The sequence below is a fragment of the Anthonomus grandis genome, chromosome 22 (assembly GCF_022605725.1).
Source record: "Anthonomus grandis grandis chromosome 22, icAntGran1.3, whole genome shotgun sequence".
NCBI classification, from domain to species: domain Eukaryota; kingdom Metazoa; phylum Arthropoda; class Insecta; order Coleoptera; family Curculionidae; genus Anthonomus; species Anthonomus grandis.
This window is the reverse complement of record NC_065567.1, coordinates 10,299,583-10,323,617: the sequence shown is the minus strand read 5'-3', so window position 1 is coordinate 10,323,617 and position 24,035 is coordinate 10,299,583. Positions and strand designations below refer to the sequence as shown.

The 24,035-nt window shown below is 36.2% G+C and overlaps 1 protein-coding gene across 1 annotated transcript; it reads left to right on the top strand.

Moving 5' to 3' along the window:
- The first annotated feature begins 685 nt into the window (after nucleotides 1-685).
- LOC126748589 (zinc finger protein ZFP2-like) lies at nucleotides 686-11,936 on the top strand. The gene is made up of 5 exons (XM_050457928.1): nucleotides 686-2,220; nucleotides 10,153-10,444; nucleotides 10,502-10,634; nucleotides 10,689-10,888; nucleotides 10,961-11,936. Exons 1-5 carry the CDS (start codon nucleotides 854-856, stop codon nucleotides 11,129-11,131), a joined length of 2,163 nt encoding a protein of 720 aa, XP_050313885.1. The 5' UTR covers nucleotides 686-853; the 3' UTR covers nucleotides 11,132-11,936.
- The last annotated feature ends 12,099 nt before the right edge of the window (nucleotides 11,937-24,035 follow it).

Sequence of the window (24,035 nt, the reverse complement as noted above, 5' to 3'; positions counted from 1 at the left end):
TGGTATCACCACATAGTCGTCGATATATAGCCTTATAAGGGAAGAACTGTTATTTAGATTCACTGTTTAAGAAAATACTGAAATAAAATTCATAATATAAGGACAACACTTTACATTAAAAACAAAATAAGAGACCAAGTTTAAGCCAACATCATTTGTGGATTGCTTTAAATTATTTTTACAAAAAAAACACACTTGTTACGTTAACTGAATAAACGTGATTTAAAAACAAAACGATAATTTAGTATTTAACTCTTAGGAACCACTGATAAAGTCATGGGAGATGACTTTATTTTTATTGTTGTATTTCATTTTGAATTTCATAACTGAAAAGTAGACGTCGTCGCACGATGAAACTTTCGTGTTCTGTGCTTTCTATTAGGCACAGTTAAGTATGACCCTACCATAAAGACAGCACGTTAAAAGCTGTCAATGATTTTTTTACTTTATGAAGTAAAAAATTTAATAGATTTTAATTCTTAAGTTACTTTTGTATATCGACACAAATTATAATTGTATAAAGATTTCGTTAAATTATTTTTAACGTAAGAGAATAAATAAAACTTTATTATAGAGCGCTCCAAAAATATTATGTGGCGCCATCAGAGACGTAACAGCGGAAGTTAAAACTAAAAGTAAAAAAAAAGCGCATCGCTATATTTGTTTTGCGTCTTGTCATGTTTTTTTCGCGTCTCTTGTGTCAGCTTATATTTTAATCCAAATTTTCATATTAAAATGTGCAAATTTATTTATAATGTGTGATTACATGTGTCAGTGAATTTTTAATAATTGTATAACGACAATTTCAAACAGTGTGTGAAGTCCTAATAGTATTCCTATAAATTAACTCAAAATGAGCAACGACAACGTTGTAATCTACATTTACAAACTAGAAGGTGACGAAGTGGTAAATACATTGCGGAGCGAAAATGGCAAGAAACCTAAAGAAGTAATTCCAGCACTTTCTGAGTCTGATTTCAAATATTTTAAAAACTATGACGAGGAAAAATTGAATTTGGGATGCAGTGAAGATTTTAATATTGAAGAGACTTCAAATAACACAAATTTTATTACACTTGCGCAAGATAATTCACCGATCAAATTAAACATTCCTGTTTTGTCAAGGTGTCAAAACTGCGAAACTATTTTTCCCACTAAATATATGTATGAACGCCACCATTGCGATTTAAATGAAGATGACATTTCTGACCAACGTAACGAAAACGAATTGGATTTAGAGGAAAACTTAAAAATTATTTACGAATGCGACTTTTGCTCCAAAACATTCGCTACTCAGGCCGAATTAGAGAGTCACAGTACCATTCATACCGTAAACGAAAGTAATGAATGTGAGTTTTGTGGAAAACATTTCGTAAGTGGAAGCAGACTTCAAATTCATAAGGAAAATCATTGTAAAAAGGCGGGAGGAATTTCAAAATTTTACAGAAGCGACCTCAGGGTATATAAATGTAGGGCGTGCAACGCAGTGTTTTCTTCGGCAGAGAATGCTTATAATCACGTGCTAACTTGCTTAGAACCATTTATAAAGATAAATAAAGATGAGACAGCTAACAATGATACTCTTGAAAAGGATTGTGATCCCGAAAATGATGTTTTTATCGAACACAGCCCTGTGGAAAGCATATTTACTGAAACTTTAATACAATGTGAATTCTGTAACAGCATTTTTGCAGACAGAAACTCTATGTTGGTTCATCAACGTAAGCACACAACAGCGAAAAATTATCAATGTGCTGATTGTAACCAAGTTTTTGAATCATATTTAAGAGCATGTCCTCACTGGCTTAAAACCTGTACTGAATTTTCAAACGTTTTTTGTTTGCCGAAATTATTGATTTGCGACTATTGCAATCGAAAATTTAAAAGTCATAGTAATTTGTATGATCATAAAATAAAGAAAAAACATTATTCGCCAAAAATATACGCACCGCATGGAAACAACCAGGAAAAGAGACAACAGGAAATCCCAGAAAATAATAAAAACTTAAACAAAGTAATTCATGATGTATTAGAGGTCCTGGATGTTCCTGTCTCATTACCAAGCTTAAATTTTGAAGATACAAAGCAAGTTGCCAACAAAAATGATGAAAACTTCGAAATGTACAAAACTGAGAGCAAAATAGAAAATAAAGTTGAGCAGGCTAAGTCTACCAATCAAACAGCGGTGAAAGAGGAAGCTAAAGCTGACGATTCAAATAGGTAAGATTATACATAAAGCTTTTTTTACTTGTTTTTGATGAATGCTTTTATACTGAGTATTTCATACTCAATTCAGTAAGAAGTTTTTTTGGTGAAAAATTACGTTATAAATACTGAAAACACAAGAAACGTTTTTTTATCTTGCGCCTAACATTAACTATTAGATTTTCTGTATCTCCTATATTGTGCGTTCAGTTGAGTACTGTCATTGTTGGGTGCTTATTAATGTGAAACTACCCGTCGTACACCATACGCGGTTCGGTTCAATAATAAAAAGCTAAAAGCTGTAATACACTATCTTATATTATTAAATAAAAATCGGGCAGTTTAAATTGGTTAAAAACATGTAGTATACTTAAATTTATCAATAAAAAGCAAACCTATTATCCCGGTCCCGTTAATTTAAAATCGACCGAGATCTTTTAAAGTTATAAGAGCACTATTCATAATATACAGGGTGTTTCAGAACCATGGGATCAAACTTCTAGGGGTTGTTCTGTGCAACAGTAGAATTCATTTGAGTATAGGAACCCATGGCCGGAAATGCGTCACTACGCCACTACGGCCCTAAGACGCGTTTAAATTTAGAAAAAATATTAATTACCTAAATAGGATCTGATGCATTTTTTACCTTTTGTATATGATACCATCACAACAACTGTTCAGAATGTCTTCCTCCAACCTCACCGATTTAAACGCCGCACATGATTTCGGCGGACTACACTAAAAATTTGATCCTCGTTTTGAATGATTTCAAATGCTGCTGTTATTCGTCCAATGAAGTCTAGCTCTGATTCTACTGGAGTTTCGTAGACTAAAAACTTTACATGTCCCCACAAGAAAAAATCGAGCGACGTTAAATCGGGTGAACTAGGAGGCCAAGAAACTGCTCCACCTCTGGCAATCCAATGGTGCCTAAACCGCTGAGCCAAATACTCGCGTACTTGTACAGCAAAGTAAGCCGGCGCTCCATCATGCTGAAACCACATTTGCTGTCTAACGTTTAGTGGAACATTTTCAAGGAGTCCTGGGAGAACTTCCTCCAAGAAGATAAATAGGTCCTGTTAACCGTTCCGGTAGAAGGTATGGCCCAATTAAATAATCATCAACAATGCCTGCCCATACGTTGACAGACCAACGATTCTGATGTTTTCTTGGAAACATTGCATAAGAATTTTCTTCGTCCCAAACGTGGCTATTCCTACTATTAAAAATACCGTCTCTTGTGAAAGAAGCTTCATGGGTCCACAAAACATATCGTAAAAAATTTGGTTGTGCAATGATGTGATCCAGAAGCCATCCACAAAATTGAACTCTAGGGTGATAATCGGCTGCAGTCATACCTTGAACTTTCTGGAAGTGGTAGGGATGAAGTTGTTGCTCGTGTAGTACCTGCCAGACAGAAGCGTTACTTGTATTCATATTCTTAGCGACGTCAGGTGTGCTATCTGTGCATCGGCAACTCGCTGAAGCACCTCTTCTTCAAATTCGACCGTTCTTACGGTTCGAGCAATACCAGTATCATGCATCTTGGTCTTAAACATGCCTGTCTCAGCGAGCCGCCGATGAACCGTCATAAACTTTTTGTATCCAAGATGCTGTCGTTCAGGATAACGTTCATGATACAATCGCGATGCTGCTCGTGCATTGCAGTTTGTTGCTCCGTATGCCAAATGCATATCCGCCAATTCTTGATTGGTAAAGTTTTCCATTAGCAATAAATGTTTAAAAATTGTAAGCTATAAAATTTTTAAACATGACATTGAGAATTGACATTGATAAGCGTTGATTTTAAACAATTGTTGTTATGGTATCATGTACAAAAGGTAAAAATAAATGCAGCAGATCCTATTTAGGTAATTAAGGTTTTTTATAAATTTTAACGCGTCTTAGGGCCGTAGTGGCGTAGTGACGCATTTCCGGACATGGGTTCCTATACTTAAATGGATTCTTCTGTTGCACTGAACAACCTCAAGAAGTTTGATCCCATAGTTCTGAAACACCTTGTAGAAAATATAAAGCTTGTGTAGCGGACGTTTGTTATTACAAGAAAAGGGGACACAACACATTAGCGATACGGCATCTTTTCATCTGCTTCGCGTCGCGGTTAATAATCACCGAAGAAACATAAATAATTAAATTACATGCGGTCCAAACTAATAAAGTTATAGCGGGTGGCTCTGATATTCTCCCAACTGAGGCATTTTTTAAAATCAAGAAACATGACTCACGTAAATAAAATCAGAGGCAACATTTCAACAATAAAATAAACCTTAAAAATTAAAAATTATACAGTAAACATTATCTAGAAAAAGTTTCCCTAATTATTATCCCTATACCTGATCGGCACGTGAACCGTACGCTCGTTTCGCGAGACATATGCCGTATCATTTACGCTCGATTCGGGGAAACACTCCCGATTCGCGCTTTCGATATCATCCTTAGATACACTTCGGTCCTCACAGGGTACATTTGCTTCGGTCGACCTCGATGCAAAGCTAGAAGAAACCTTGCTATCCATCAGGTCCACGTCCGCACATTCCAAGGGATAGACACCTTGTAAAGGCCTCAAAAGCTGGCCCCTTTCGGTTCTGACCCGCACAACTCAAACATCACCGTCTTTAACAGGTAACAGCTCAATAACCCGCCTCAGCGGCCAATTAACTCGCTTGTCTAAATTATTGCCAACAAAAACCACATCTCCAATCTTTACTTGATGACTGGTACTTGGACCACAGCTGTAACTGCTCTAGGTACTCGTTAACCTTTGACGAAGATCTTCTATCAATTTCTGTCCGTGCTGCAGTTTTCTAGATAGAGACTGACGGTCAATAGCAGCACAGTCTGGAACACCACTGACATACTGATCTCTAAGAAACATCATAGGGATTAAAGGTGCCAACTTATTGGGGTCAGTTGACAAACAAGTGAGTGGCCTCGAATTGATAATAGCCTCACAATCACAGATAATTGTTAACAAACTTTCATAATCAAGTAAAGCACTCCCCAACACTTTGCGCAACAGTTGCTTTAAAAGTCCCACAAGTCTTTCCCAGAATCCTTACCACCACGTCGCCGTTGGAGGATTGAAGCGCCATTGAATCCGCTCAACACTACTAGTTTCGACGATTTTTTCAAAGTCTACTCAAAGTCAAACTCTACCACAAAATTTGTCTCGTTATCACTGAAAATGGCCCGTGGACGACCCCTCCTGCTTACATGAAACACACAACAGATAAAGACAAACAGATTTCCGAATTAACGGCTTGATATACCGCACACGTAAAAAGGCATATCCACACCTTTTCTCCAAATTTGACTTATAACCAGCAAAGTCGACTCCAGTTATCTCGGATGCTATAGCATCGCGAATTCGATCAACCGGTAAAGGTGGCGGTCTTACGGTAACTGGCTTTGATATGTGTCTTCTGCATACCACGCACTTTGATATAGCATGTTTTATGGCCCAACGACCACCCAAAATCCAATAATTCTGACGTAAAACACTCATCAAACTTTGGACGCCACTATGAGCTAACTTTAAGTGTTAACCAAAAAATTTTTCCAGGTAGTATCACAGGAAAAAGAAAGTTGTCACAATCACTCCTGTTACTTATGCGTGATTTTAATCTAATGAGGTCATCCTTATCTTTGAAAATATCCATGCCACTTAGTCTATTTTTATTGTTGTTGTCTTCCAGGAATTCTTGTTGAACTTGTCTTAGCATAAAATTCTCGGCTTCATTAATTTCTTCGGTACTTAAGTTTAAGTATTTACTTTTTACTTAAGTAACTTAACTTTCAAAGTTACTTAGCCAGAAGCTGATAGCTTCCTTATTTCTGAAATGCGATTCCAGACAAAAGTTGACCACTCCTCGGGCCTTTCTATCCAGGAAAGGACCGCTGTTGAATCGCTTTAGAAAAAGGCTTCAATTCTATTTTCAAAGTTACTCACGATATTACCATACAACCTCGCAGCAATTAGAGCTCCCATTAACTCAAGCCTTGGAATGGATAACATTTTCTTTGGAGCTATCCTTGATTTAGATGAATCTTCAATAGATGAACAAATACTTTGCCATTCTGTACCCCACTTAGAAACACTACAGCAGAGAAGGCTTCCTTACTTGCATCACAAAAGGTATGCAGGGACCATTGTTCAGCCTCTTGAGGTCTTGCATTTATTCATCCAGTAATTTTGATGGTTGATAAAAGTGGAAGTTCTTTAAGCCAGTTCTTGAACAAAGACTCAATTTCCTCATCATCTGTATCTCCCATGTAATAATAGGTATTAATACTGTAGGGTAACTAAATCCTATGGGATTGAATATCCGTTGCGCCAGTGATAACATTTATGTCTTTGTTACTGGCTGACTAAGAAGTTCTGTAATATTTTCGATGTCCTGATTTAAAAATAAACTATCTTCCTCCTTATGCCACTTAATGCCTAATACAGCTGTTATAGGATCTCGAGTATTATCTTGGATCTGATCAGTATACTCCCACCCTCTAAGGTCAAATTTGCCTTCAGCCATTATGATTGTAGATCCTTTGATAAATGATTCCAAATCTTCTTCATTGGCGACAGTAGTCACGCAATTGTCAACATAGAAACTTTTTGACAATTTGACTACAATACTGCCATTAATTCACATTTTTCGGACATCCTTGACAAAGGCTATTCCAGTGAAGCTCCTAACAGAAATGGCTACAGTTAATACCAAACACCACACGACGATGATGAAATATTTTATCTTGGCCATTTTTATCACTTCATAGGAATGGATGAAAATCTCTGTCATCTTGCTGTATGCTAAGTTGTAGAAACGGTTTTCGAATTCTGATAGTACACCTTTTCTTTGTTGGCGAAACCTCAATAAAATGTTTGGAATTAATTTAATTACATTTACCCCTTCTCAAGGCACTAGTTTAAGGAGGGACTATCCTTTTCCCTGGTCGAAGCATCAAATACCGGTCTTATTTTTGTGGTTGAATTTAATTTGATTACGGGCCTATGAGGTAGATAATTAACCCTTGTAGTTCGTTGATCTTCACAAACCTCCTCCATGATGTTCTCATTTTGCCAATCTTTAAAAACCTGATTATAGGTTCATTATAACCATCCTTCGTAACTTTAGAGATTGTATTGCCCAATCTCTTTCTGGCGTTGACATAAGCCTGTTTGGCAAGCCATGTAAGTCGAACCTCGTATTGTCCTTCAATATCGGTTTTGACAGTCTCGAGAGATAATGCTTTTGCTGCCAGGGCCGTCTCTTTACGAGATTTTCTTTCTACCGGATCACTTATATTCCGCACGTTAAGTTCCTATAGGTTATAAATAGACACGTTATTTACAAAAAGAGATATGGCAGTCATAGATGAAGTGGTTTTTTGCTCAAGTGGTATTTTTCCCATTAAAGTCCATCCTAATAGAGTCTCTACAGCTACAATACCACATTTCAAAATATGTCTCCTGCCTGTGTACAGTTTACCAGCGATATCAGATCCTATTAAAAGTTCGATAGGGTTAGAATTACATGAATTTGATATCTTGACATCAAGTGTCCGTAATTCTTCCATTCACATTCATTCACTCCTCTGCAAATAACAGGTTGATCCAGTGCCTCAAAATTATAGCTAATAATGACATCATAACAACTATGAACTTGTGGTAACTCTGTGCCCCCAAACAAACCATGAATAATGTTCACTTGCCTTTTCGATTGTTAGCCCAAAAATCGACCGTCGTTTTTAAAATATAAGATTTTTGGGAACTGGTACCTATCAGCGCGCACACGTACTTAGATTTATTTGCGCTTTTACCCATAAAGTTTGTAAAAAGATTAGAGTATTAGAACTATTTCCCAGAGTCTGATGTACGTTTGTTATTCCATTCTCTATAACTTCTTTTTTCTCAGAACTTTCCCGACTAGAGTTACATGATGGAAGTTCTGGACACATTAAAGTAACATGAGATTTACCACAAACTATGCAATTTAAACGTGTTCGACATTTTCAGGATGAATGATCAATTTTTAAACATCAAAAGCATGCACCATTTTTTGCTAAAATATCCCTTTTCTCCTCGCAACCTAATTTCTAAGCTTTAAAACAATTGCTGCTGTCGTTTATGGCTCCATCGGAATTGATTAAACCCATCGCGGTTTGAAATTTAGGCTCACAATCTGATCCTACTTTATTTGATTGGTAGCCATCTCGTTTGAAATCCTTATGAACAGAGCCTCGCAAATTAAAACCTTCTGTTGCTAGAGAAATATGGTGTTAATTATCGACTTCTAATTTTAGAAAATGCATAAGACTTTTAAGTCGATTTTCGATTGTAGTAAGACCACCTGTACTATCTGATGAAATTTGTGAAATTTTACCTGTGTCTCCGGTGTCTGGTGTCCAATTCCAAATTCTTAATAACTCTGGCGATAAGCAACATTCTACCAAAGGAAATAGCATTGCCGCGTATTTATCAGAAGTAATACCAAGAGTTTCTAAGGACCGCAACTGAGTTTCCAGTTTATCATATAACCGAATAATGTCTAATTTATTGCCAGTCGAGATATTATTGATTACTAATTTAAGTAACTCACACACATAAACTTCGACCTGGAGGTCTTCCCGACCAAAACGCTCTTGACGATACTCCACAATTTTATTATAGTTACTTCCGGTCGCAGGAAAATTATCGACTAGTTGCCTTGCCCTACTGCTATACATAGTCGCCTGTGTTAAGTATTCAACATTGTTATTGTCATCAATTGCCAAATCATTGTGAACCTTTTAAAATTAAGATTAAAAAGGCAACCAGTCTTTAACAGTTCCATCAAATTTTTTCAATTCAAGAAGAGGTAACTTAAATTTACGCCTACCTTGTCTGGTGTTGCTATCACTACTCTCCGAATTTATCTCTTCTTCTGGATCCTCCTCTACTTTAGGCTTTAATGAATATTCCTCACACTGAAGACTCAGGTCTGTATATCTTTTGAAATATCTATCTGCACCCTCTATTTCTGCTAATAAATCTGCCTCCTCAATGTCATCTTTTTCTAACATAAGGGCATAAATCTCCCCGTCAAGTCTTTTTAAAACCTCCATTTTTTGCTTTATTAATTATAAAGAGACTGTGATTAATCTCCCTTTCTCTTCCAGTGATGACAAAAGCTCCTAGAACTCACCAGCCATCTTGGTAAAGCTGGTGCGCAGCACTCTACGGTTTCTCTTTTTCTGATCCATTGTTGTGTACCCTCCACTCACTGCTAATCACCTATAAAGCGTTCACCAAAAACGAGGGTGAGAATGCGGACCGATTGTCCAGTGATGGACTTTGCAATGATCTTTTTATTTGCTTCGCGTTGTGGCTTAATAATCACCGATAAGAAGCATAAATAATAAAATTACATGCGGTCCAAACTAATAAAATTGTAGCGGATGGCTCTACAGTCATGGCCTGCATATTTTTCATCTCTGTGAGAGACGAAAATAATGGAATCAAAGAGTGGCCTGAGATAGTGACGATTTTTTGTCTTGTTCGCGCAAAAATACTCAAAACTTATAGTTCAGACCGAGGACATAAATAATACATTATGCATGCAGTATACACATACATTACAAATTTTATTCATTGTGCCAAGTTTTAGACGTGTCTGTGAGTACCTTTCTTGGTGGAGTAAGCTATTTGAGAAAAATTTTAAAACAAGTTGAAGCAAAATCTCTTAAACTAGATATGTAGTAGAGTTATGCAGCAAAATGTGTTATCCTTAATACAGTAATACCACCAGAAAGTTATGTATACATATGTACATACAATCTAATCTTGTTCTCTTTTTATTACAATACAGTAAAATACAAAATTTTTATTTAATCTAATTATATTAATCACGTTCGGGCACTTTCTTTTATACAAATCTGTATTATTTGTAGTGTACAACTCACTCACTCTACGTACGGAGAATCTGAGCAGCAAGCAACACACGATCCATCTTCAAGTCAGGTCACGTCGGTAGGACATGTTTCAAAAGGAAAGGCAAGAAAAAATCTATTGGAATTTCCAAAACAAACTGGAAGAAATAAAAAAAAGTGCGATACATTGGTAAATGATGGGTTGCGGTATCAATGCGAAAAATGCTCCCAAGTTTTTCAGAGTATTCAAGCTCTAGAAGCACATCGCAATAGTGATCATATGAATAGTTTTTACTGCGAAGAATGTGGAGTGGTTTGTTAATTTAGGTTTTCATATACAATTGATATCATTATTATTTTCAATTTCTAGCAACTTGATAGCGCTAAACGGCTGCTCATTCATTATAGGATTCACAAGAACCTAAAACCATACATTTGTGACACCTGTGGTAAAAGCTATTCCCAAAGTTCCCATTTGTGGCAGCACATGAGATTCCACCAAGGTATTGGTTGGAGTTTTAATTGACATTATAAAATATTCTTATTTATATTTTTAGGTATAAAACCTTTTGCTTGTACTCATGAAGGATGTGACGCAAGATATACTATCAGACCAGATTTAAAAGATCATATCAGAAAAGTTCATACACGAGAGCGGCCATTCAAGTGCAATGTATGTCGTAAGACTTTTCTTACAGGGTCAGTTTATTATCAACATAGATTGATTCATACAAATGATAGAAGATATAGTTGTGAGGTAAGTACCAATGGTTTCAAAATTTAAAAAAAAAATGTAGTTTGAATGATTTTGTAACAAATACTTTTTTAGATTTGCCATAAAAAGTTTTTCCGAGCAGATGCTTTAAATAATCATAAAAGAATTCATACCGATGAAAGACCATTTGCATGTTCTGTATGCGGTAGGCAATTCAGGCAAAAGGGCGATTGTAAGAAGCATGTTAAAACCCAGCATCCTGAGCATGTTGCCTTAAGAAAGTAGAATAGTTGTTCATTTTCTAGTTTATTGTTAATTACGTTAATTACTTTTTGCTTGCGCGTTGTTGTTTAACAATCCATAATATAGTCATTGTCGATAATTAATTATAGGCCGTCCCAGTCTTATATGAATAATTAATAAGGCTCTTAACCTAAAAAAGAAGGATGCGATTCGCATTGTCAATTAACTTGTTGTTCGTAAGCTTCTTTGGTTGTAATGAGTAGTTTTGAGAAGAACATATATATTGTAGCTATATATACTCTAATATAAAGTACATATATTCTCTAATATGGAAAAGGTATATAGGTATATCGAAAAAAAGTATGGTTTGGATAAGAAACAATACTTTTTTTGCCTTTGGCCTAGGTCGACTGGCGTAAACCCCATATTCAATATAAAATATATGGACTATTGCCGACGATTAAGGCAATAATAAATTATATAATTTGGACTAAGCTGGCGCCTAATACCTTGCTTCCTAATATACTTTTACTCAAGTCAAATTGCTAAACGTACTTCCTGGTTTTGTTAGAATAAAATTAAAATTACATACAATTAATCGTAATTAAATAACATACTTAAATAAATTTAACATAATAAAATTTTTAAAATTGCCTAGTAACTATAATATCGCGATTTTAAGTTAAATATGCTGAAATAAGATTGTTTTCAATATAAGTTCATTTACATCATGTTCGGGTGCATCGTATTGAACTAAGGACGTACGTTTATCATGATTCTTTTTCGATAAATCTATTTTAGTAATTAGTTTTGTTACTTAGTGTTTCAACACTGATGATTGATGAATCTGTTGTGTTAATATTTAGATAATACCATTATAGTTACCATAATCTCGTTAATAAATTTAAAAAAATAGTTTTTTTAAATTAGTTTTTGTAGAAAATTTTACAAAAAATTGACGCCGATTGGATTAGTGATGTTACCAAAAAAAAGCGGTATTATGAGACTTTGACAGCGCATTGCACTTCGGAGACTAAAACACATAACTTGTGACGTAATCCAATGTATGACTCTAGACTGAGACTTCTGGTTTTTACACAGTATTCTCTAAATGCCCAGACAAAATTTCATTAACTTTTACATTACAAAAATTTAATCCCGATTTATTATTCTCCGATAAGTTACTGCTTTTATTGGTATGCTTAGGACGGTTTGACGTTTAACTCAACTCAACACAATCAAAACAATTTATTAGAATGGTTATTAACAAATTTATGAAACAACTAATAAAATGTATTATTTGAAATTAAAAAAAAAACACGCAGTCTTTGTTGTTTGTTGCTGGGGATACATATTTTTGTTTTCCGTTTGTCTAAGTGTTCCTCGTACCATCTAACAAAAAAGAGCTGCATTGATTTTTTCAATTTATAGACCTTTTCGGATTCCACACTGATGCTACTATTAGGTCTCTCATAGTACGTTGATTACATATTTTCTAACATATCTGAAAATGTGAATGTAATGTGGTTGATGTAAGTGTATAATCATAGGAGACAGAATAGGTTTAAGAAGCTTTTAATATGACATTTTCTTTAACTTTTAGGCCAATAACGAAATAGAGGCAATTATGTTTCTAAGAAAACGCAAGCACGTTTTGAAATCAACCAATATTGGATAAAAAATTACTACATGTAAATATTACAAGATGCAATTTCGACACTAAACTTTAATGGAGACCTCAGACAGCAAAAGTCAATGCAAAAGCATTCAAAGCAGTCTATGAATACTTGCAATGTGTGTTTAAATGGCACTTTGTACACAGTATTCGGACAAACCAAAATACTGGGCAATTAAATTATTTAATTTCTTGCCAAAAGACTTGAAAAATTCCCTGTTAATTGGCACTAAAAAGGCTAAATACATTTTATACAAAAGTTAAATCTAATTAGGTAAGTAATCGTCCTATGGCTGGACCCTTTGATGTGACACTCAAATTACGACGACCACGTCGTATAGTTTTACCACGAACCAAAACTCTTTATTTTTACTCTCGATACGTGTTTCGCTAACGATGTTAGCATCTTCGGGAGAAGATTAAAACCGAATTAAATAAATAACTAAAAACTGGTTTTAATTCACTAGATAAATTTCTATTTAAGACCGATAATTTTGTCGAAAATGTGTTCGTTAATTTCTAAGTAAAATGTTCAAGATGGATTATATTTATGCCATTATTAATATTAACATTAAAACATTTAGTTATAAATCAGCCTTTATTTAAGTTTCAGTCAAATCTCTTTATCATTTAGATAATCTATGCTAAATTAAGCAGACAGTGGATCACTATCCAGAACGAAACAGTGCACCTCATCTATCAGTGACGTATCCAGACTGAGGTCCTGGGGGGAGGGAAGGGGGGGCAAATCAGTTATTATACGGTTATCAGTTATTAGCCTAATAGGAATTTAGAAGAGTACAAAAAGTCAATTATGTACAAATTTTTGTGGGCGCCGCGCCCATAATTTTTTTTGCCAAATCGGAAACATTAATATTTTGTAGAGGATAAAATTATAAACAATAAAAAAAACGAAACAATATTTTGATATATTTATGCAACATTATAACTAAATATTTAAACAAAGTTTAAATATATATAGAGAAACTTCTTCCCACCACGGATTTATCGAAAACCACTGTTTAAAAAAAAAACGCCGAAATACGTCAAAAGGTTTGTCAAGGGGGACAACTTTCTAACCTAAAATTACTTCACCCCCTTTCACCCTCTGTCCGCCAGGGTCATCCTCTTAAAAATTTTAAATGGTAAGGGGTATCGAGTAATAGCTTGTTTAAAAGGTCTTTCGAAGTCTTTTATTTTGACGTTTGATTTTTTTAAATCGGTCGATTCGTTTTCGAGAAAATTAGAAAAATCTTTGTTTATCATAATTTGTTCAGATACAAAACAAAAACATGAAAATATCAGTTTTTATTTCAATAGGTGTTTAAAATGTTGCCCGTTTTTGGCCAAACAATGATATAGGCGATGTTCAAATTCCAGACGGACATTTTCAAAAACATGTTGTGGGATCTCATGGCAGCTGTCGATGATGCGTTAACGAAGTTCATCCAAACTTTCAGGTTGGGGAGTAAACACAATAGATTTCAAATGACGCCGTAGAAAAAAGTCTAACGGCGTTATATCAGGAGATCTAGCAGGCCATTCTATAGGCCCCCTTCGCCCTATCCATTTATCTAGAAACTCGTCGTCTAACCATTGCCGAACGGGAAGAACATAGTGAGGAGGAGCGTTGTCTTGCTGGAAATATATTTCAGCCTCATCAAGTATAGGGTTTCCATCATCATCGATTTGGTTTTCAATGGATTCAGTGATAAGCGGATTGATGGTATTTTCCAACATATTCAAATAAATGTCTCTATTTAAATTTTCGTTAATAAATAATGGCCAAATCACTTTATTTCCTAAAATGCCTGCCCATACATTAATTTTTTGAGGGTACTGGGTATGCCCTTCTACAAATGCATTTTACAGTAGTACATTTTATTGTTTCACCATCTACATTAATTTTTACAAGGTTTTATACTTGTCTTTGCTTTGAATCCTACCAACGAGAGAGGCCTGATATTTATTTGTATTTAAGGTTAAATAGTGATCTTTGGAGGTTTTGCCCTTATTTGATTTTACAAAACTTTTTCTAATAATCTATATTTTTTGGAGACAGTAGGAAGAATGCTGATAGACTGATAGTTCGGATAATTGACTTGATGATGCAACTTTGGGTATTGGAAGTAAATATGAAGATTTCCACACTTCTAGAAAAGTAGACGATTTTATACAGTAGTTAACGAGATGCACGGATAAAAGGGAGAATAATTAGACAACAGTGTGGCAGCATAACCATAAAGCCTGCCTAACTTCCTCGAGAGATACAAGTTGAAACTCAAAGTTTCCAACTACTTTCTTTTTATTTTTGAGATAAATATCAAAGTTACTGGGTTCGCAGTATCCAAGCTCGCAGGATTTACAAAAAAAAATTATTATTAATTGTCTCGCGATTAGCTTTAGGTCAGGACTTGCATTACGAGGTTTGGAGTAAATATTAATCTTGCGCAGAACGTTTTAGTTTTTTTACCCTGCCGCAATCTTTATTCAACGTAGCCCTTTCGTTCAATAGCTATTGTAACTTGATTCCGAAGTTAGCGATAGGTTTCCCAATTATTTATCTTTTTTTTTCTTTTTTATTTTGAAAGAGCAGCCCTATTCGGTAAAAGCATAAGATATCTAATATTGTCTATAATCTAAGCCCTCTTCCGTTTTGTTATTTACATATAATGCATGTTTATCGAAAAGGCTAAGAATGCAAGCATTTAAAACACCAACCTTATCATTACTATCTGTCAAGTAAAATACATTATGTAAACGAATGAATGAACCAAATCATTATAAACGGCGTTTTTTAAAGCTTCTAACGTTTTTATATGTTAATAAAACAGGGAAGGGCTTAGAAATAAAAAGCCGACGTTAACACAAAATGACAAATGGTCTAACACCTGCAAAGTTGGATCAATATTACTGCTTATTAAGAATTTTTTATCAGAACAAATAATAAACGTCCAAAAAAGACCTATTTTCTCTAAAAACAGGCCGAGTTGATTTATATATAACTTGAGATATATTATAAATCTGCACCGAGAAATGCTAGCTGCCTATGTGTAGATTCTAGATAATGGATATTAATATTAAGATCACCAACACATATCAGATTATATCTTAGTGATTTTACAGAGAGGAGCAGATATCGACAGATTAGAATCAAACCCACTCGTAAATTCATTTATATTCGAAACCCCGGTGACCTTAGAAAATACATATACTATTTATAATTCCACAAATTTTCAGCTATACCCAAATTTGTACAGAAAATGTACAGGCATAGCTATTTAACACAGAAAATTTAAAAACATTTCTCACATACACAAGAATTCTATCTCTGAAACCGTCTATACGTAATACCCCATTATCAACTGGGAAAGCCAAATTTCGGTAATAGGAAAAATATAAGAATCATATATCGATATATATTCTTTGATAGTATGAAGCTTCGGATAATAGATCTAATATATGGCATATTTTTAGATTTAAGATTTAAATTAGAAATACTCCGGTTAAAAGCCAATGTTAAAAGCCGCCCTGTAGACCTTCAGACCAAGGACGAAGTGTGCCAATATGAAATATGTTGGGCTGATGCACTTCAAATGACCTCAATTTAATGGTCCTATATATTGGAACATTTATCAGCGTCAGTTTGAAGCGGCTTTAAAAGCAAACGGTTGGTCATCCAAGAGAACGCCACTTTTCCTTGCGTTGGCCTTGAAAGAAGATGCTGCTGCCATACTACAAAGAATATCTGCAGAAGAGCAAGAATTCTATGTTCACCTTGTGAGGCATTTGGAGACAAGTTTTGGCGAGTTACACCTGGAACATGTCTACCTTGCACAGTTGAAAAAGCGCTGCCAGAATCGGTTCCATGAATCATGGAACGTTTGACAGATCAAAAGTTCCTGGATGGAATTACTGACTTACTACTAGCATATCTAGCTAAGATAGTAGCTACTCGAACACAAACCCTTGAGTTCGAAGACGCTATTTCCACTCCCGCCAATGTAATACTAAAGAAGACCGATCAGAAGGAGCGATCGTCCACCTAAATCCAGCAAACCGTATTAAGAAAGCCTTATTAGTTGTTAAGAACCACCATCGTCGATGATACTTGGGGATCTTAAAAGAGACCAAGATAGAGATCCCGATATCCAGATAGCTAATGGTTAAAGGACGGAAGAAGCCAATTTAGGAAGGAGTTTCCGAGTATTTTTGCAATGTCAATTGTAATTTTCGTTCAATCATATTGATACGAAATCATCATAACGAAATAGTGTCGGGGCTGACGAAAAAGATAGTACTAATTCATCAACGTTACTGCTTTAGGGAACAAATCAATTTGAATTAGGGAACAAAAATCGGGCTAGAGGCATAAGGCCTTAACATCTGCACCTGTACTCAAACTGACGTACCAATCATATTGGTACGAAATCATCATAACGAAATAGTGTCGGGGCTGACAAAAAAGAGAGTACTAATTTATCAACGTTACTGCTTTAGGGAACAAATCAATTTGAATTAGGGAACAAAAAACGTGCTAGAGGCATCAGGCCTAAACATCTGCGCCTGTACCCAAACTGACGCAGAAATACCTAGGACTTACTTCTGTAAATTATAACCGAAGGGTAGTTGACATTACGATGGTGACAAGAAACTTAGCAGATCAGGTGATTGCACCCCATAGACGAAATCCATAGGCCACGGACTAGGCCACCTATATAGAAGGCCTGGCCGACATGTCTAAAATGTCACGCAGGCCGATACTAGCCAGAAAATATTTAAAAATAAGAGTAAAAGACTTAAGTCAACTAATCAATCAAGCTTTTGAGACAGACATCTGTTGTGATGGCCTACACTTTTGACATAAGGGACAACTCTTGACATAACGAACAATATCTTGCATTATTTCCAAGGTGTACTGTCTTAATAATAATGATTCTCCTTGAGTATAGCATCACGAGCTTGTTGTGACTGAGTTACGGACTCAGTTACATCGGAAAAAAGGTCGGTATCATTAACGATTTTTAATGCAAAAGGTAAGCTAAGCTTTTGTAGGAAGCGTCGATACTAGAGGCTATTACCAGAAAGGGGCTACATTTTCTGGGTCAGTTCGAATCGCATCGGACGTGACCAGATGCTGTAGAGCATAGTAGATATAGCAGTATATGTAGATATAGCAACAATTTCTTTCCAAACTCACATTTCTCTGTGTTTATTCGTAACGTCTGTCCAAAGATGATGATGTCATCAAGATATGCGAAGCAAAAATTGTCTAAATTTGGTCTGATAATTCTGTCTATTAATCGCTGGAACATGGCCAGTGCAAAATGTAGCCCTAAGTTCATTACCCTAAACTCCTATAGACCTATTCCAGACACGTTATATGCGATTATCGGTTTGTTGCTTTCGGAAAATGGAATTTGCCAGTAGCACTGTTTTAGCTCTATTTTAGATCAATATCTATCGAGCCCTACGTAGTTTGTCCAAAATCGCTTTAATGAAAGGCAGTGGATATGCGTCCTGACTAACAAAATTTACTCGTTAGATAAACGTCCTTAATGATTCGGTCCTCTAGCATCTCTCGAACTTCAGTATTTATAATATTATTTTACGGTTCTGCGGTCAATACCCCTGCTTTATTCGTTCTGGGTCTCGTAGATGAACCGAATATTCTACTAAATGTGTGGTGCCCATTACGGCATTGAATTTGCTGAGCTCATTTTTCATAAATTGATCCAGTTTTTGAGAGTTCATTGCATTATTGAGTGCTATCCAATGACAGTGCATGCGACTGAGAATGGTAACAAACGGTCTCCGAGGTATATATTGCCTGTGCCGAGGTGTAGTTTGGCATTACGTTGATTTAGAAAGTGCAATGTCGAAAGTGAGTTGCGAAAATAATTCGAGGTTTTAGTTAACAGGAGATCTCAATGGTTATCGGAATCCTATATGCTTCGGTAGCGGCGATTATAGTTTCGTTGACACTTGAACCCTCCGCAGTATTTTTGGGTAATTATGAAAGCGGCAGATTGCTACAGTTTGGTCCCCATTGAATGAGTAAGCAGCTCTCGTATGTATCCGAATCTGGCACGACTATAAAAAGTTATAAATGCGGTCTAGAGTCGGATAAACTTGATCGGGGATTTTATGGTAGAGATAATCTGCATTAAGTTGGTCGACTCGAAATTTTTTTACGATAGCAGTACTGTGAGGATCTCGTGCTAGGACAGCACTGATTTAGTTTCTGGAGTAAGTGCAATCACGTGACATTATTCTAGTCTTTCCATATCTGAAGCTGATGACAGAAATGTCCACGGTGCTAGAAGTGTTAAGTCCAAACTTCTTCATAAGATATATCCAGCAGATTGACGCGTGCGTCACCAGATTCGGACGACCTGGCTCCGGGTCATCACTTTTTCGGATGACAATGTACCAGCTGAGGTCGTGTTCTGCCTGTCGTCAAGTATTCGATAGACTTTGGACAGTAATCATAATTGCTCTACCCGACGGATTTTTTTAGTAGTTAATTGGAAGAACAGATTCCTTTGGGTAAAAACTGCTTTTGATGTGAGCGGGCTTATGCCAATGGTGTTGACGTTGGTAATAGACTGTTTTAAAGATTACAAATAGGGGAAGTCTTTATCTCCAAGAAAAATGCATGTAGGTCACTTAGGTAAATGTATTATGCATTTCGGCTGTGTAAACAGCCATCATCAGATATGTTTTTTGTAATGTTCTGTATCTGATGATGGCTGTTTACACAGCCGAAATGCATAATACATTTACCTAAGTGACCTACATGCATTTTTCTTGGAGATAAAGACTTCCCCTATTTGTAATATTTATATACGCATTCTCCTACTAAATATGGACTTCTATTCAACTAATAGACTGTTTTCCCTGCGCACGGTGTCAAGATTAGTAGTAGACTGCCTTTGATACAAACGGTATGGAAGTCGATAATAGACTTCTTTCGGTAATAGACTGCTTTTGTTCCGAACGGTGTCGATTTCGTTAATAGACCGCCTTCGGCAATAGACTCCTCCCGGTGTTGAGAGTATCGAGGTCGGTCATAGGTCTTGAAGTCAGTATTGGACTGATTTTGAACGGTTTTAAAGTCAGTAATAGATTGCTTCAGATGTAGTCGGAACCGAGGTCGGTTAAAGAATCCTTTGCTTTGGTTCTCTTCAATCGCATAAAAAGTGAAAAAAAAAATAGACGACTGTTTGTTCTTGTGAATGTTTATCTCCTCTCTATTATTGGCTTATTACATGTTTGTGCAATCTATCAGATTTTTCTATCGGAAAATATTGCTTGTGAAGAAAATAAAATTGGACTGCGCAGATACTAAGGACGGCGCGGCGAGTCAAACGGTATTACAGGGACAGACTGCCTGGAACTTTGTTACAGCCTAGGCGCAAAACTCTTAGAACGGTACAGTACACATTCTCCTACATACTTAAGGAAGACACAGCACTACCCCGTAAAATGGTCCGGCACATAATACTGTGCATATTGTGGACACCAGGAATAAAAGATGTTGCCCAGTGCCCACCTTCTTACTTATTTATGGCTTTGCTTTTCGAACTTGTCTTGGGAGACTTGACCCCGTTTTGGACTTGGCTTCTTCTCTAAATTAAGTAACTTCGTTTGTGCCCATGTTCTCTTTTTTTCGTTCTGATTTTATGCAGACACCGGCGCTTCTTTTCTAGGTAGGCCAGTATGAGACAAGCTCTAGGTTTGCTTACTACTTGGAAGCGTATTTATCAGTAGTGCAGGTAGCTGTTGTTCGTATTCGTATTCGTATTATTATTATTATTATTATTATTATTATTATTATTATTATTATTATTATTATTATTATTATTATTATTATTATTATTATTATTATTATTATTTTATTATTTATTATTTATTATTATCTAAAATTACATATGTTTTTTAAACTAGTTTGCTAGTATTAGGTCAGGATTATTTTTACTTACTCGTTGGTCTGTTACTATAGTGCGATCCCAATACAATTTGTGTTGCTCATTTTCAAGAACCGGTTTCGGCTTATAGTTATAATATGCTACCTTGGCGGCTGATAAGAGGTTTAGTTTTTCTGCGAGCTCTTGATGCAGTATTTTTACAACTAAATCATACCGTTCTTTATATTCCGTTGGTGCAAAAGTTTGACATCCACCGGTAACATGCTGAATGGACTCTGTTGTCTCACATCAATAGCTACATCTCTCACTTTGTACCGTCGAGTCACCTACGCAAACATTAAATAATTTCTTGTTGGTTAGAGTACGCCGCTATGTTGACATACTCTTGTTGAACTTCGTGAACATGCCTTACATGTAATGGCTTTCCCATCCAAACTTGCATTTTTTCTTGCTCAGTGCTATGGTGTATGGGTATCTTAAGCTCCTGAAGTTTAGGTGGTGTTGAATCGTCTGCTTCACATACGGCACGATGGATGTCTGATGTTTCAGCCTTTCTTAAGAAACAGGATATCAAGTTACCAATTTGCTGAGTCAGCCATTCCTCTTCCTCCCATATGTCGAGGTAGCGTAGTTCGTTGTACGGCATTGTTTGGCATGTTCTACGGCGCGGATGTTGCTTATGGGCTTTCGTTAGGAGTGTTCTAGCCTTTCTTTGCAAGTTCTGGATGTTCGTTTTAGTCCATCCTATAATACCAAAAGAGTAAGTTAGTGAAATGACTCTATATGTTATAATAGCTTTAAATAACTTTCTGCTATTAAGACTTGTTTTAAGAAGTCGTCGCATTCTTATAGTGAACTTGGTAGTCAGCTCATTCTTTATATTTCTATAGTCTATTCTTTGCGCGTGCTTCATTCCTAGGTATTTGTAGGATTCTTCTTCATTCATAGTATTAATTATCTGCCCGTTTTCTACCTGAAAATCACCTGCTTGTAGTTTGTAAGTTTACATCCCGTAATAACGTTCACAGTTATCCAGGCACTTATCCAGTCCAAAGGTCATCAGACAACCTTTCCACTATTTTAAGCATCTATTCCATTGTTGATTGCGTGTTGCCGCAAGAATTTTTAAATCATCCATATAAAGTAGATGGTTTACTCTTGTTAGTTCTCTATTATTCTTTTTGAAGCCAAATTCGTACTTAGATGACTTGAGTTGGCTAGAAAGTGGGTTTATGGCAAGGCAAACCCAAAGTGAACATAATGAATCTCCGTGAAGAATACCCCTACGAATAGGAATCGTATAGTTTCAAAGCAGTTACCGTTCGCTACTTGAAGTTTTATTGATGTTCGCCAAGATGCCATAGTGAGTTCTAAAAAGGAAATTATGTGCGGGAATTTAAGTACATTAATAAGCCATTTATGTGGAACTGCATCTAAGCTTTTCGGTAGTCAATGTATGCTGCGAAAAGGTTTCTCTTGTTGTTAAATGCCCCATGCTTTACACCCCATGGCACCTCTGGTACATCCTGTCTGTTGAGCCGGTATGATGTTATTCTGGTCACAATGTCTGTAAATACGTTCTGTAATGCAAGATGTAATCAGTTTATAAAGTGTGGATAAGCATGTTATTAGCCAATATTTAGCCGGATCTTGAGTGTTTTGGCAGTCCTTGGACAAGAGGTATGTAGTACCTTTTGTAAAAAAATTGAGCATATTCTGAGGATTCATAAGTACGTCGTTTAGAAGGTTGGTCAGTTGTTGATGTGTTGACACAATTTCATAATCCAGTAATTTTGGACGTGATCTGAGCCTGTAGCTTTCCAGTTATGTAGCTTTTTTATGACATTAGTCATTTCTTCCACTGAAAATGGTAAAAATGCCATTTGATTAGATGTTTGACACTTTGCTCGTTCTTCATCCAGCCTTTCAGTGTTGAGGTTGCATTCACTAGCTGTTGTTAATTGAGTGCCCGAGAACTCCTCGATGTTTTCTTTAGCGGGGTATGGTATGCTAATAGCAGTCTTTGTTGCAGCAGCGTCATTAAGCATTCGATAAAGTTGCTTCTCTGAGCGTTCAAAAAGTAAATTATCTTGTTTCCTTTTATTAATGGATTTATACTTTTTTAAGCGATCTGAAAAAATAGATAAGTTCTGTTTAAGGGTGTGTAGACATTGTTCCGGGGTATAATTTTCTGGGTCCTGTTATGTATGTTGTTGGGTCTGACGCATTATTTTCTTTACTCTTTCTTGCACTTTTCTGGTTCTAATACCTCCGATCTATTCCTTTAGCCGGCCAATGTCTTTTCTAATATCTTCAATCTTCCTTAGTAGCCTCCTTTCCCATGGTGGTGTCGGACTTTCATTACTTGCAATACTTTACTGGTTATTTATTATTTTTATTCCCAAGGTTTAATTAACAACGGTAGCCGCACAGTAGATTATTAGATGAAGCTGTTGTAGCAAGTGTCGTTACTGAAAGAATATAATCAGGTATAATTAAGTTGGCAGCATTAAGAAGAATAGCCAATTTGCAGGAAGAATTAATTCTAGGAAGAGCTGGTCTTGTTGAGGGGTTTGTGCCTCCATACTCTGCCATTCCGTTGTCAACTCTGTTCTAAGTTTAGTATACCCTTCATCAATTTGTTCATTGTTCTGGAATTCATTTTGGGTTTCTTAATTTATTATCACTTCTAGTAAAGGTACTGGGTCTGGTGGGTCTAGGTTTTCTTCCGTGTCTGTTCTCTCGTGGTCGGCATTGTCCTGCAAATTGTCCCTTACTGCGTTCAAGGTCTGTGAATCATTTATTTCTGTTGCAATTTTTCTTTTAATAGAACTAATTCGGATTTCTGGGATCAAGTTGTTTCTACAAATGACGCGGTATTGGTCAGCGACTCTGCTCACGTTCATATTTGGATATTTTCTGCAGAATTCGACATGTAGCTGTTGTCTATAGACCAATCAATCATCTTTTGCCCCAGATTTATTACCTTAAAGAAAATGCGCATTATAGATTCATTAAGGGCTAGTGCCCATTTTAAGCCCTGTCTCGGTAACCCTGCTTGAGTGAGCACTGACTCAGTTTCCTGCGCGACACCTTCAGCAGGTTGGGTTCTGGTTGGTGTTTGGTGACCCTGCGAAACTTGGGGTTGTGGTGGAGCTGTGGCTTTTTGTATGACAGGAGTCGCCTCCTCAGCACCTTGCCACCGACGGTCCGCATGCTGTCATGTCCAGTGCTGACTCCAGATTAATTGTGTCATTAATTGCGGCGACTATCGCCATCATTGACATTGACTTATTTATGTAAAAGCACCTTTAATCACGGATTTAATTGAGATGTTAGG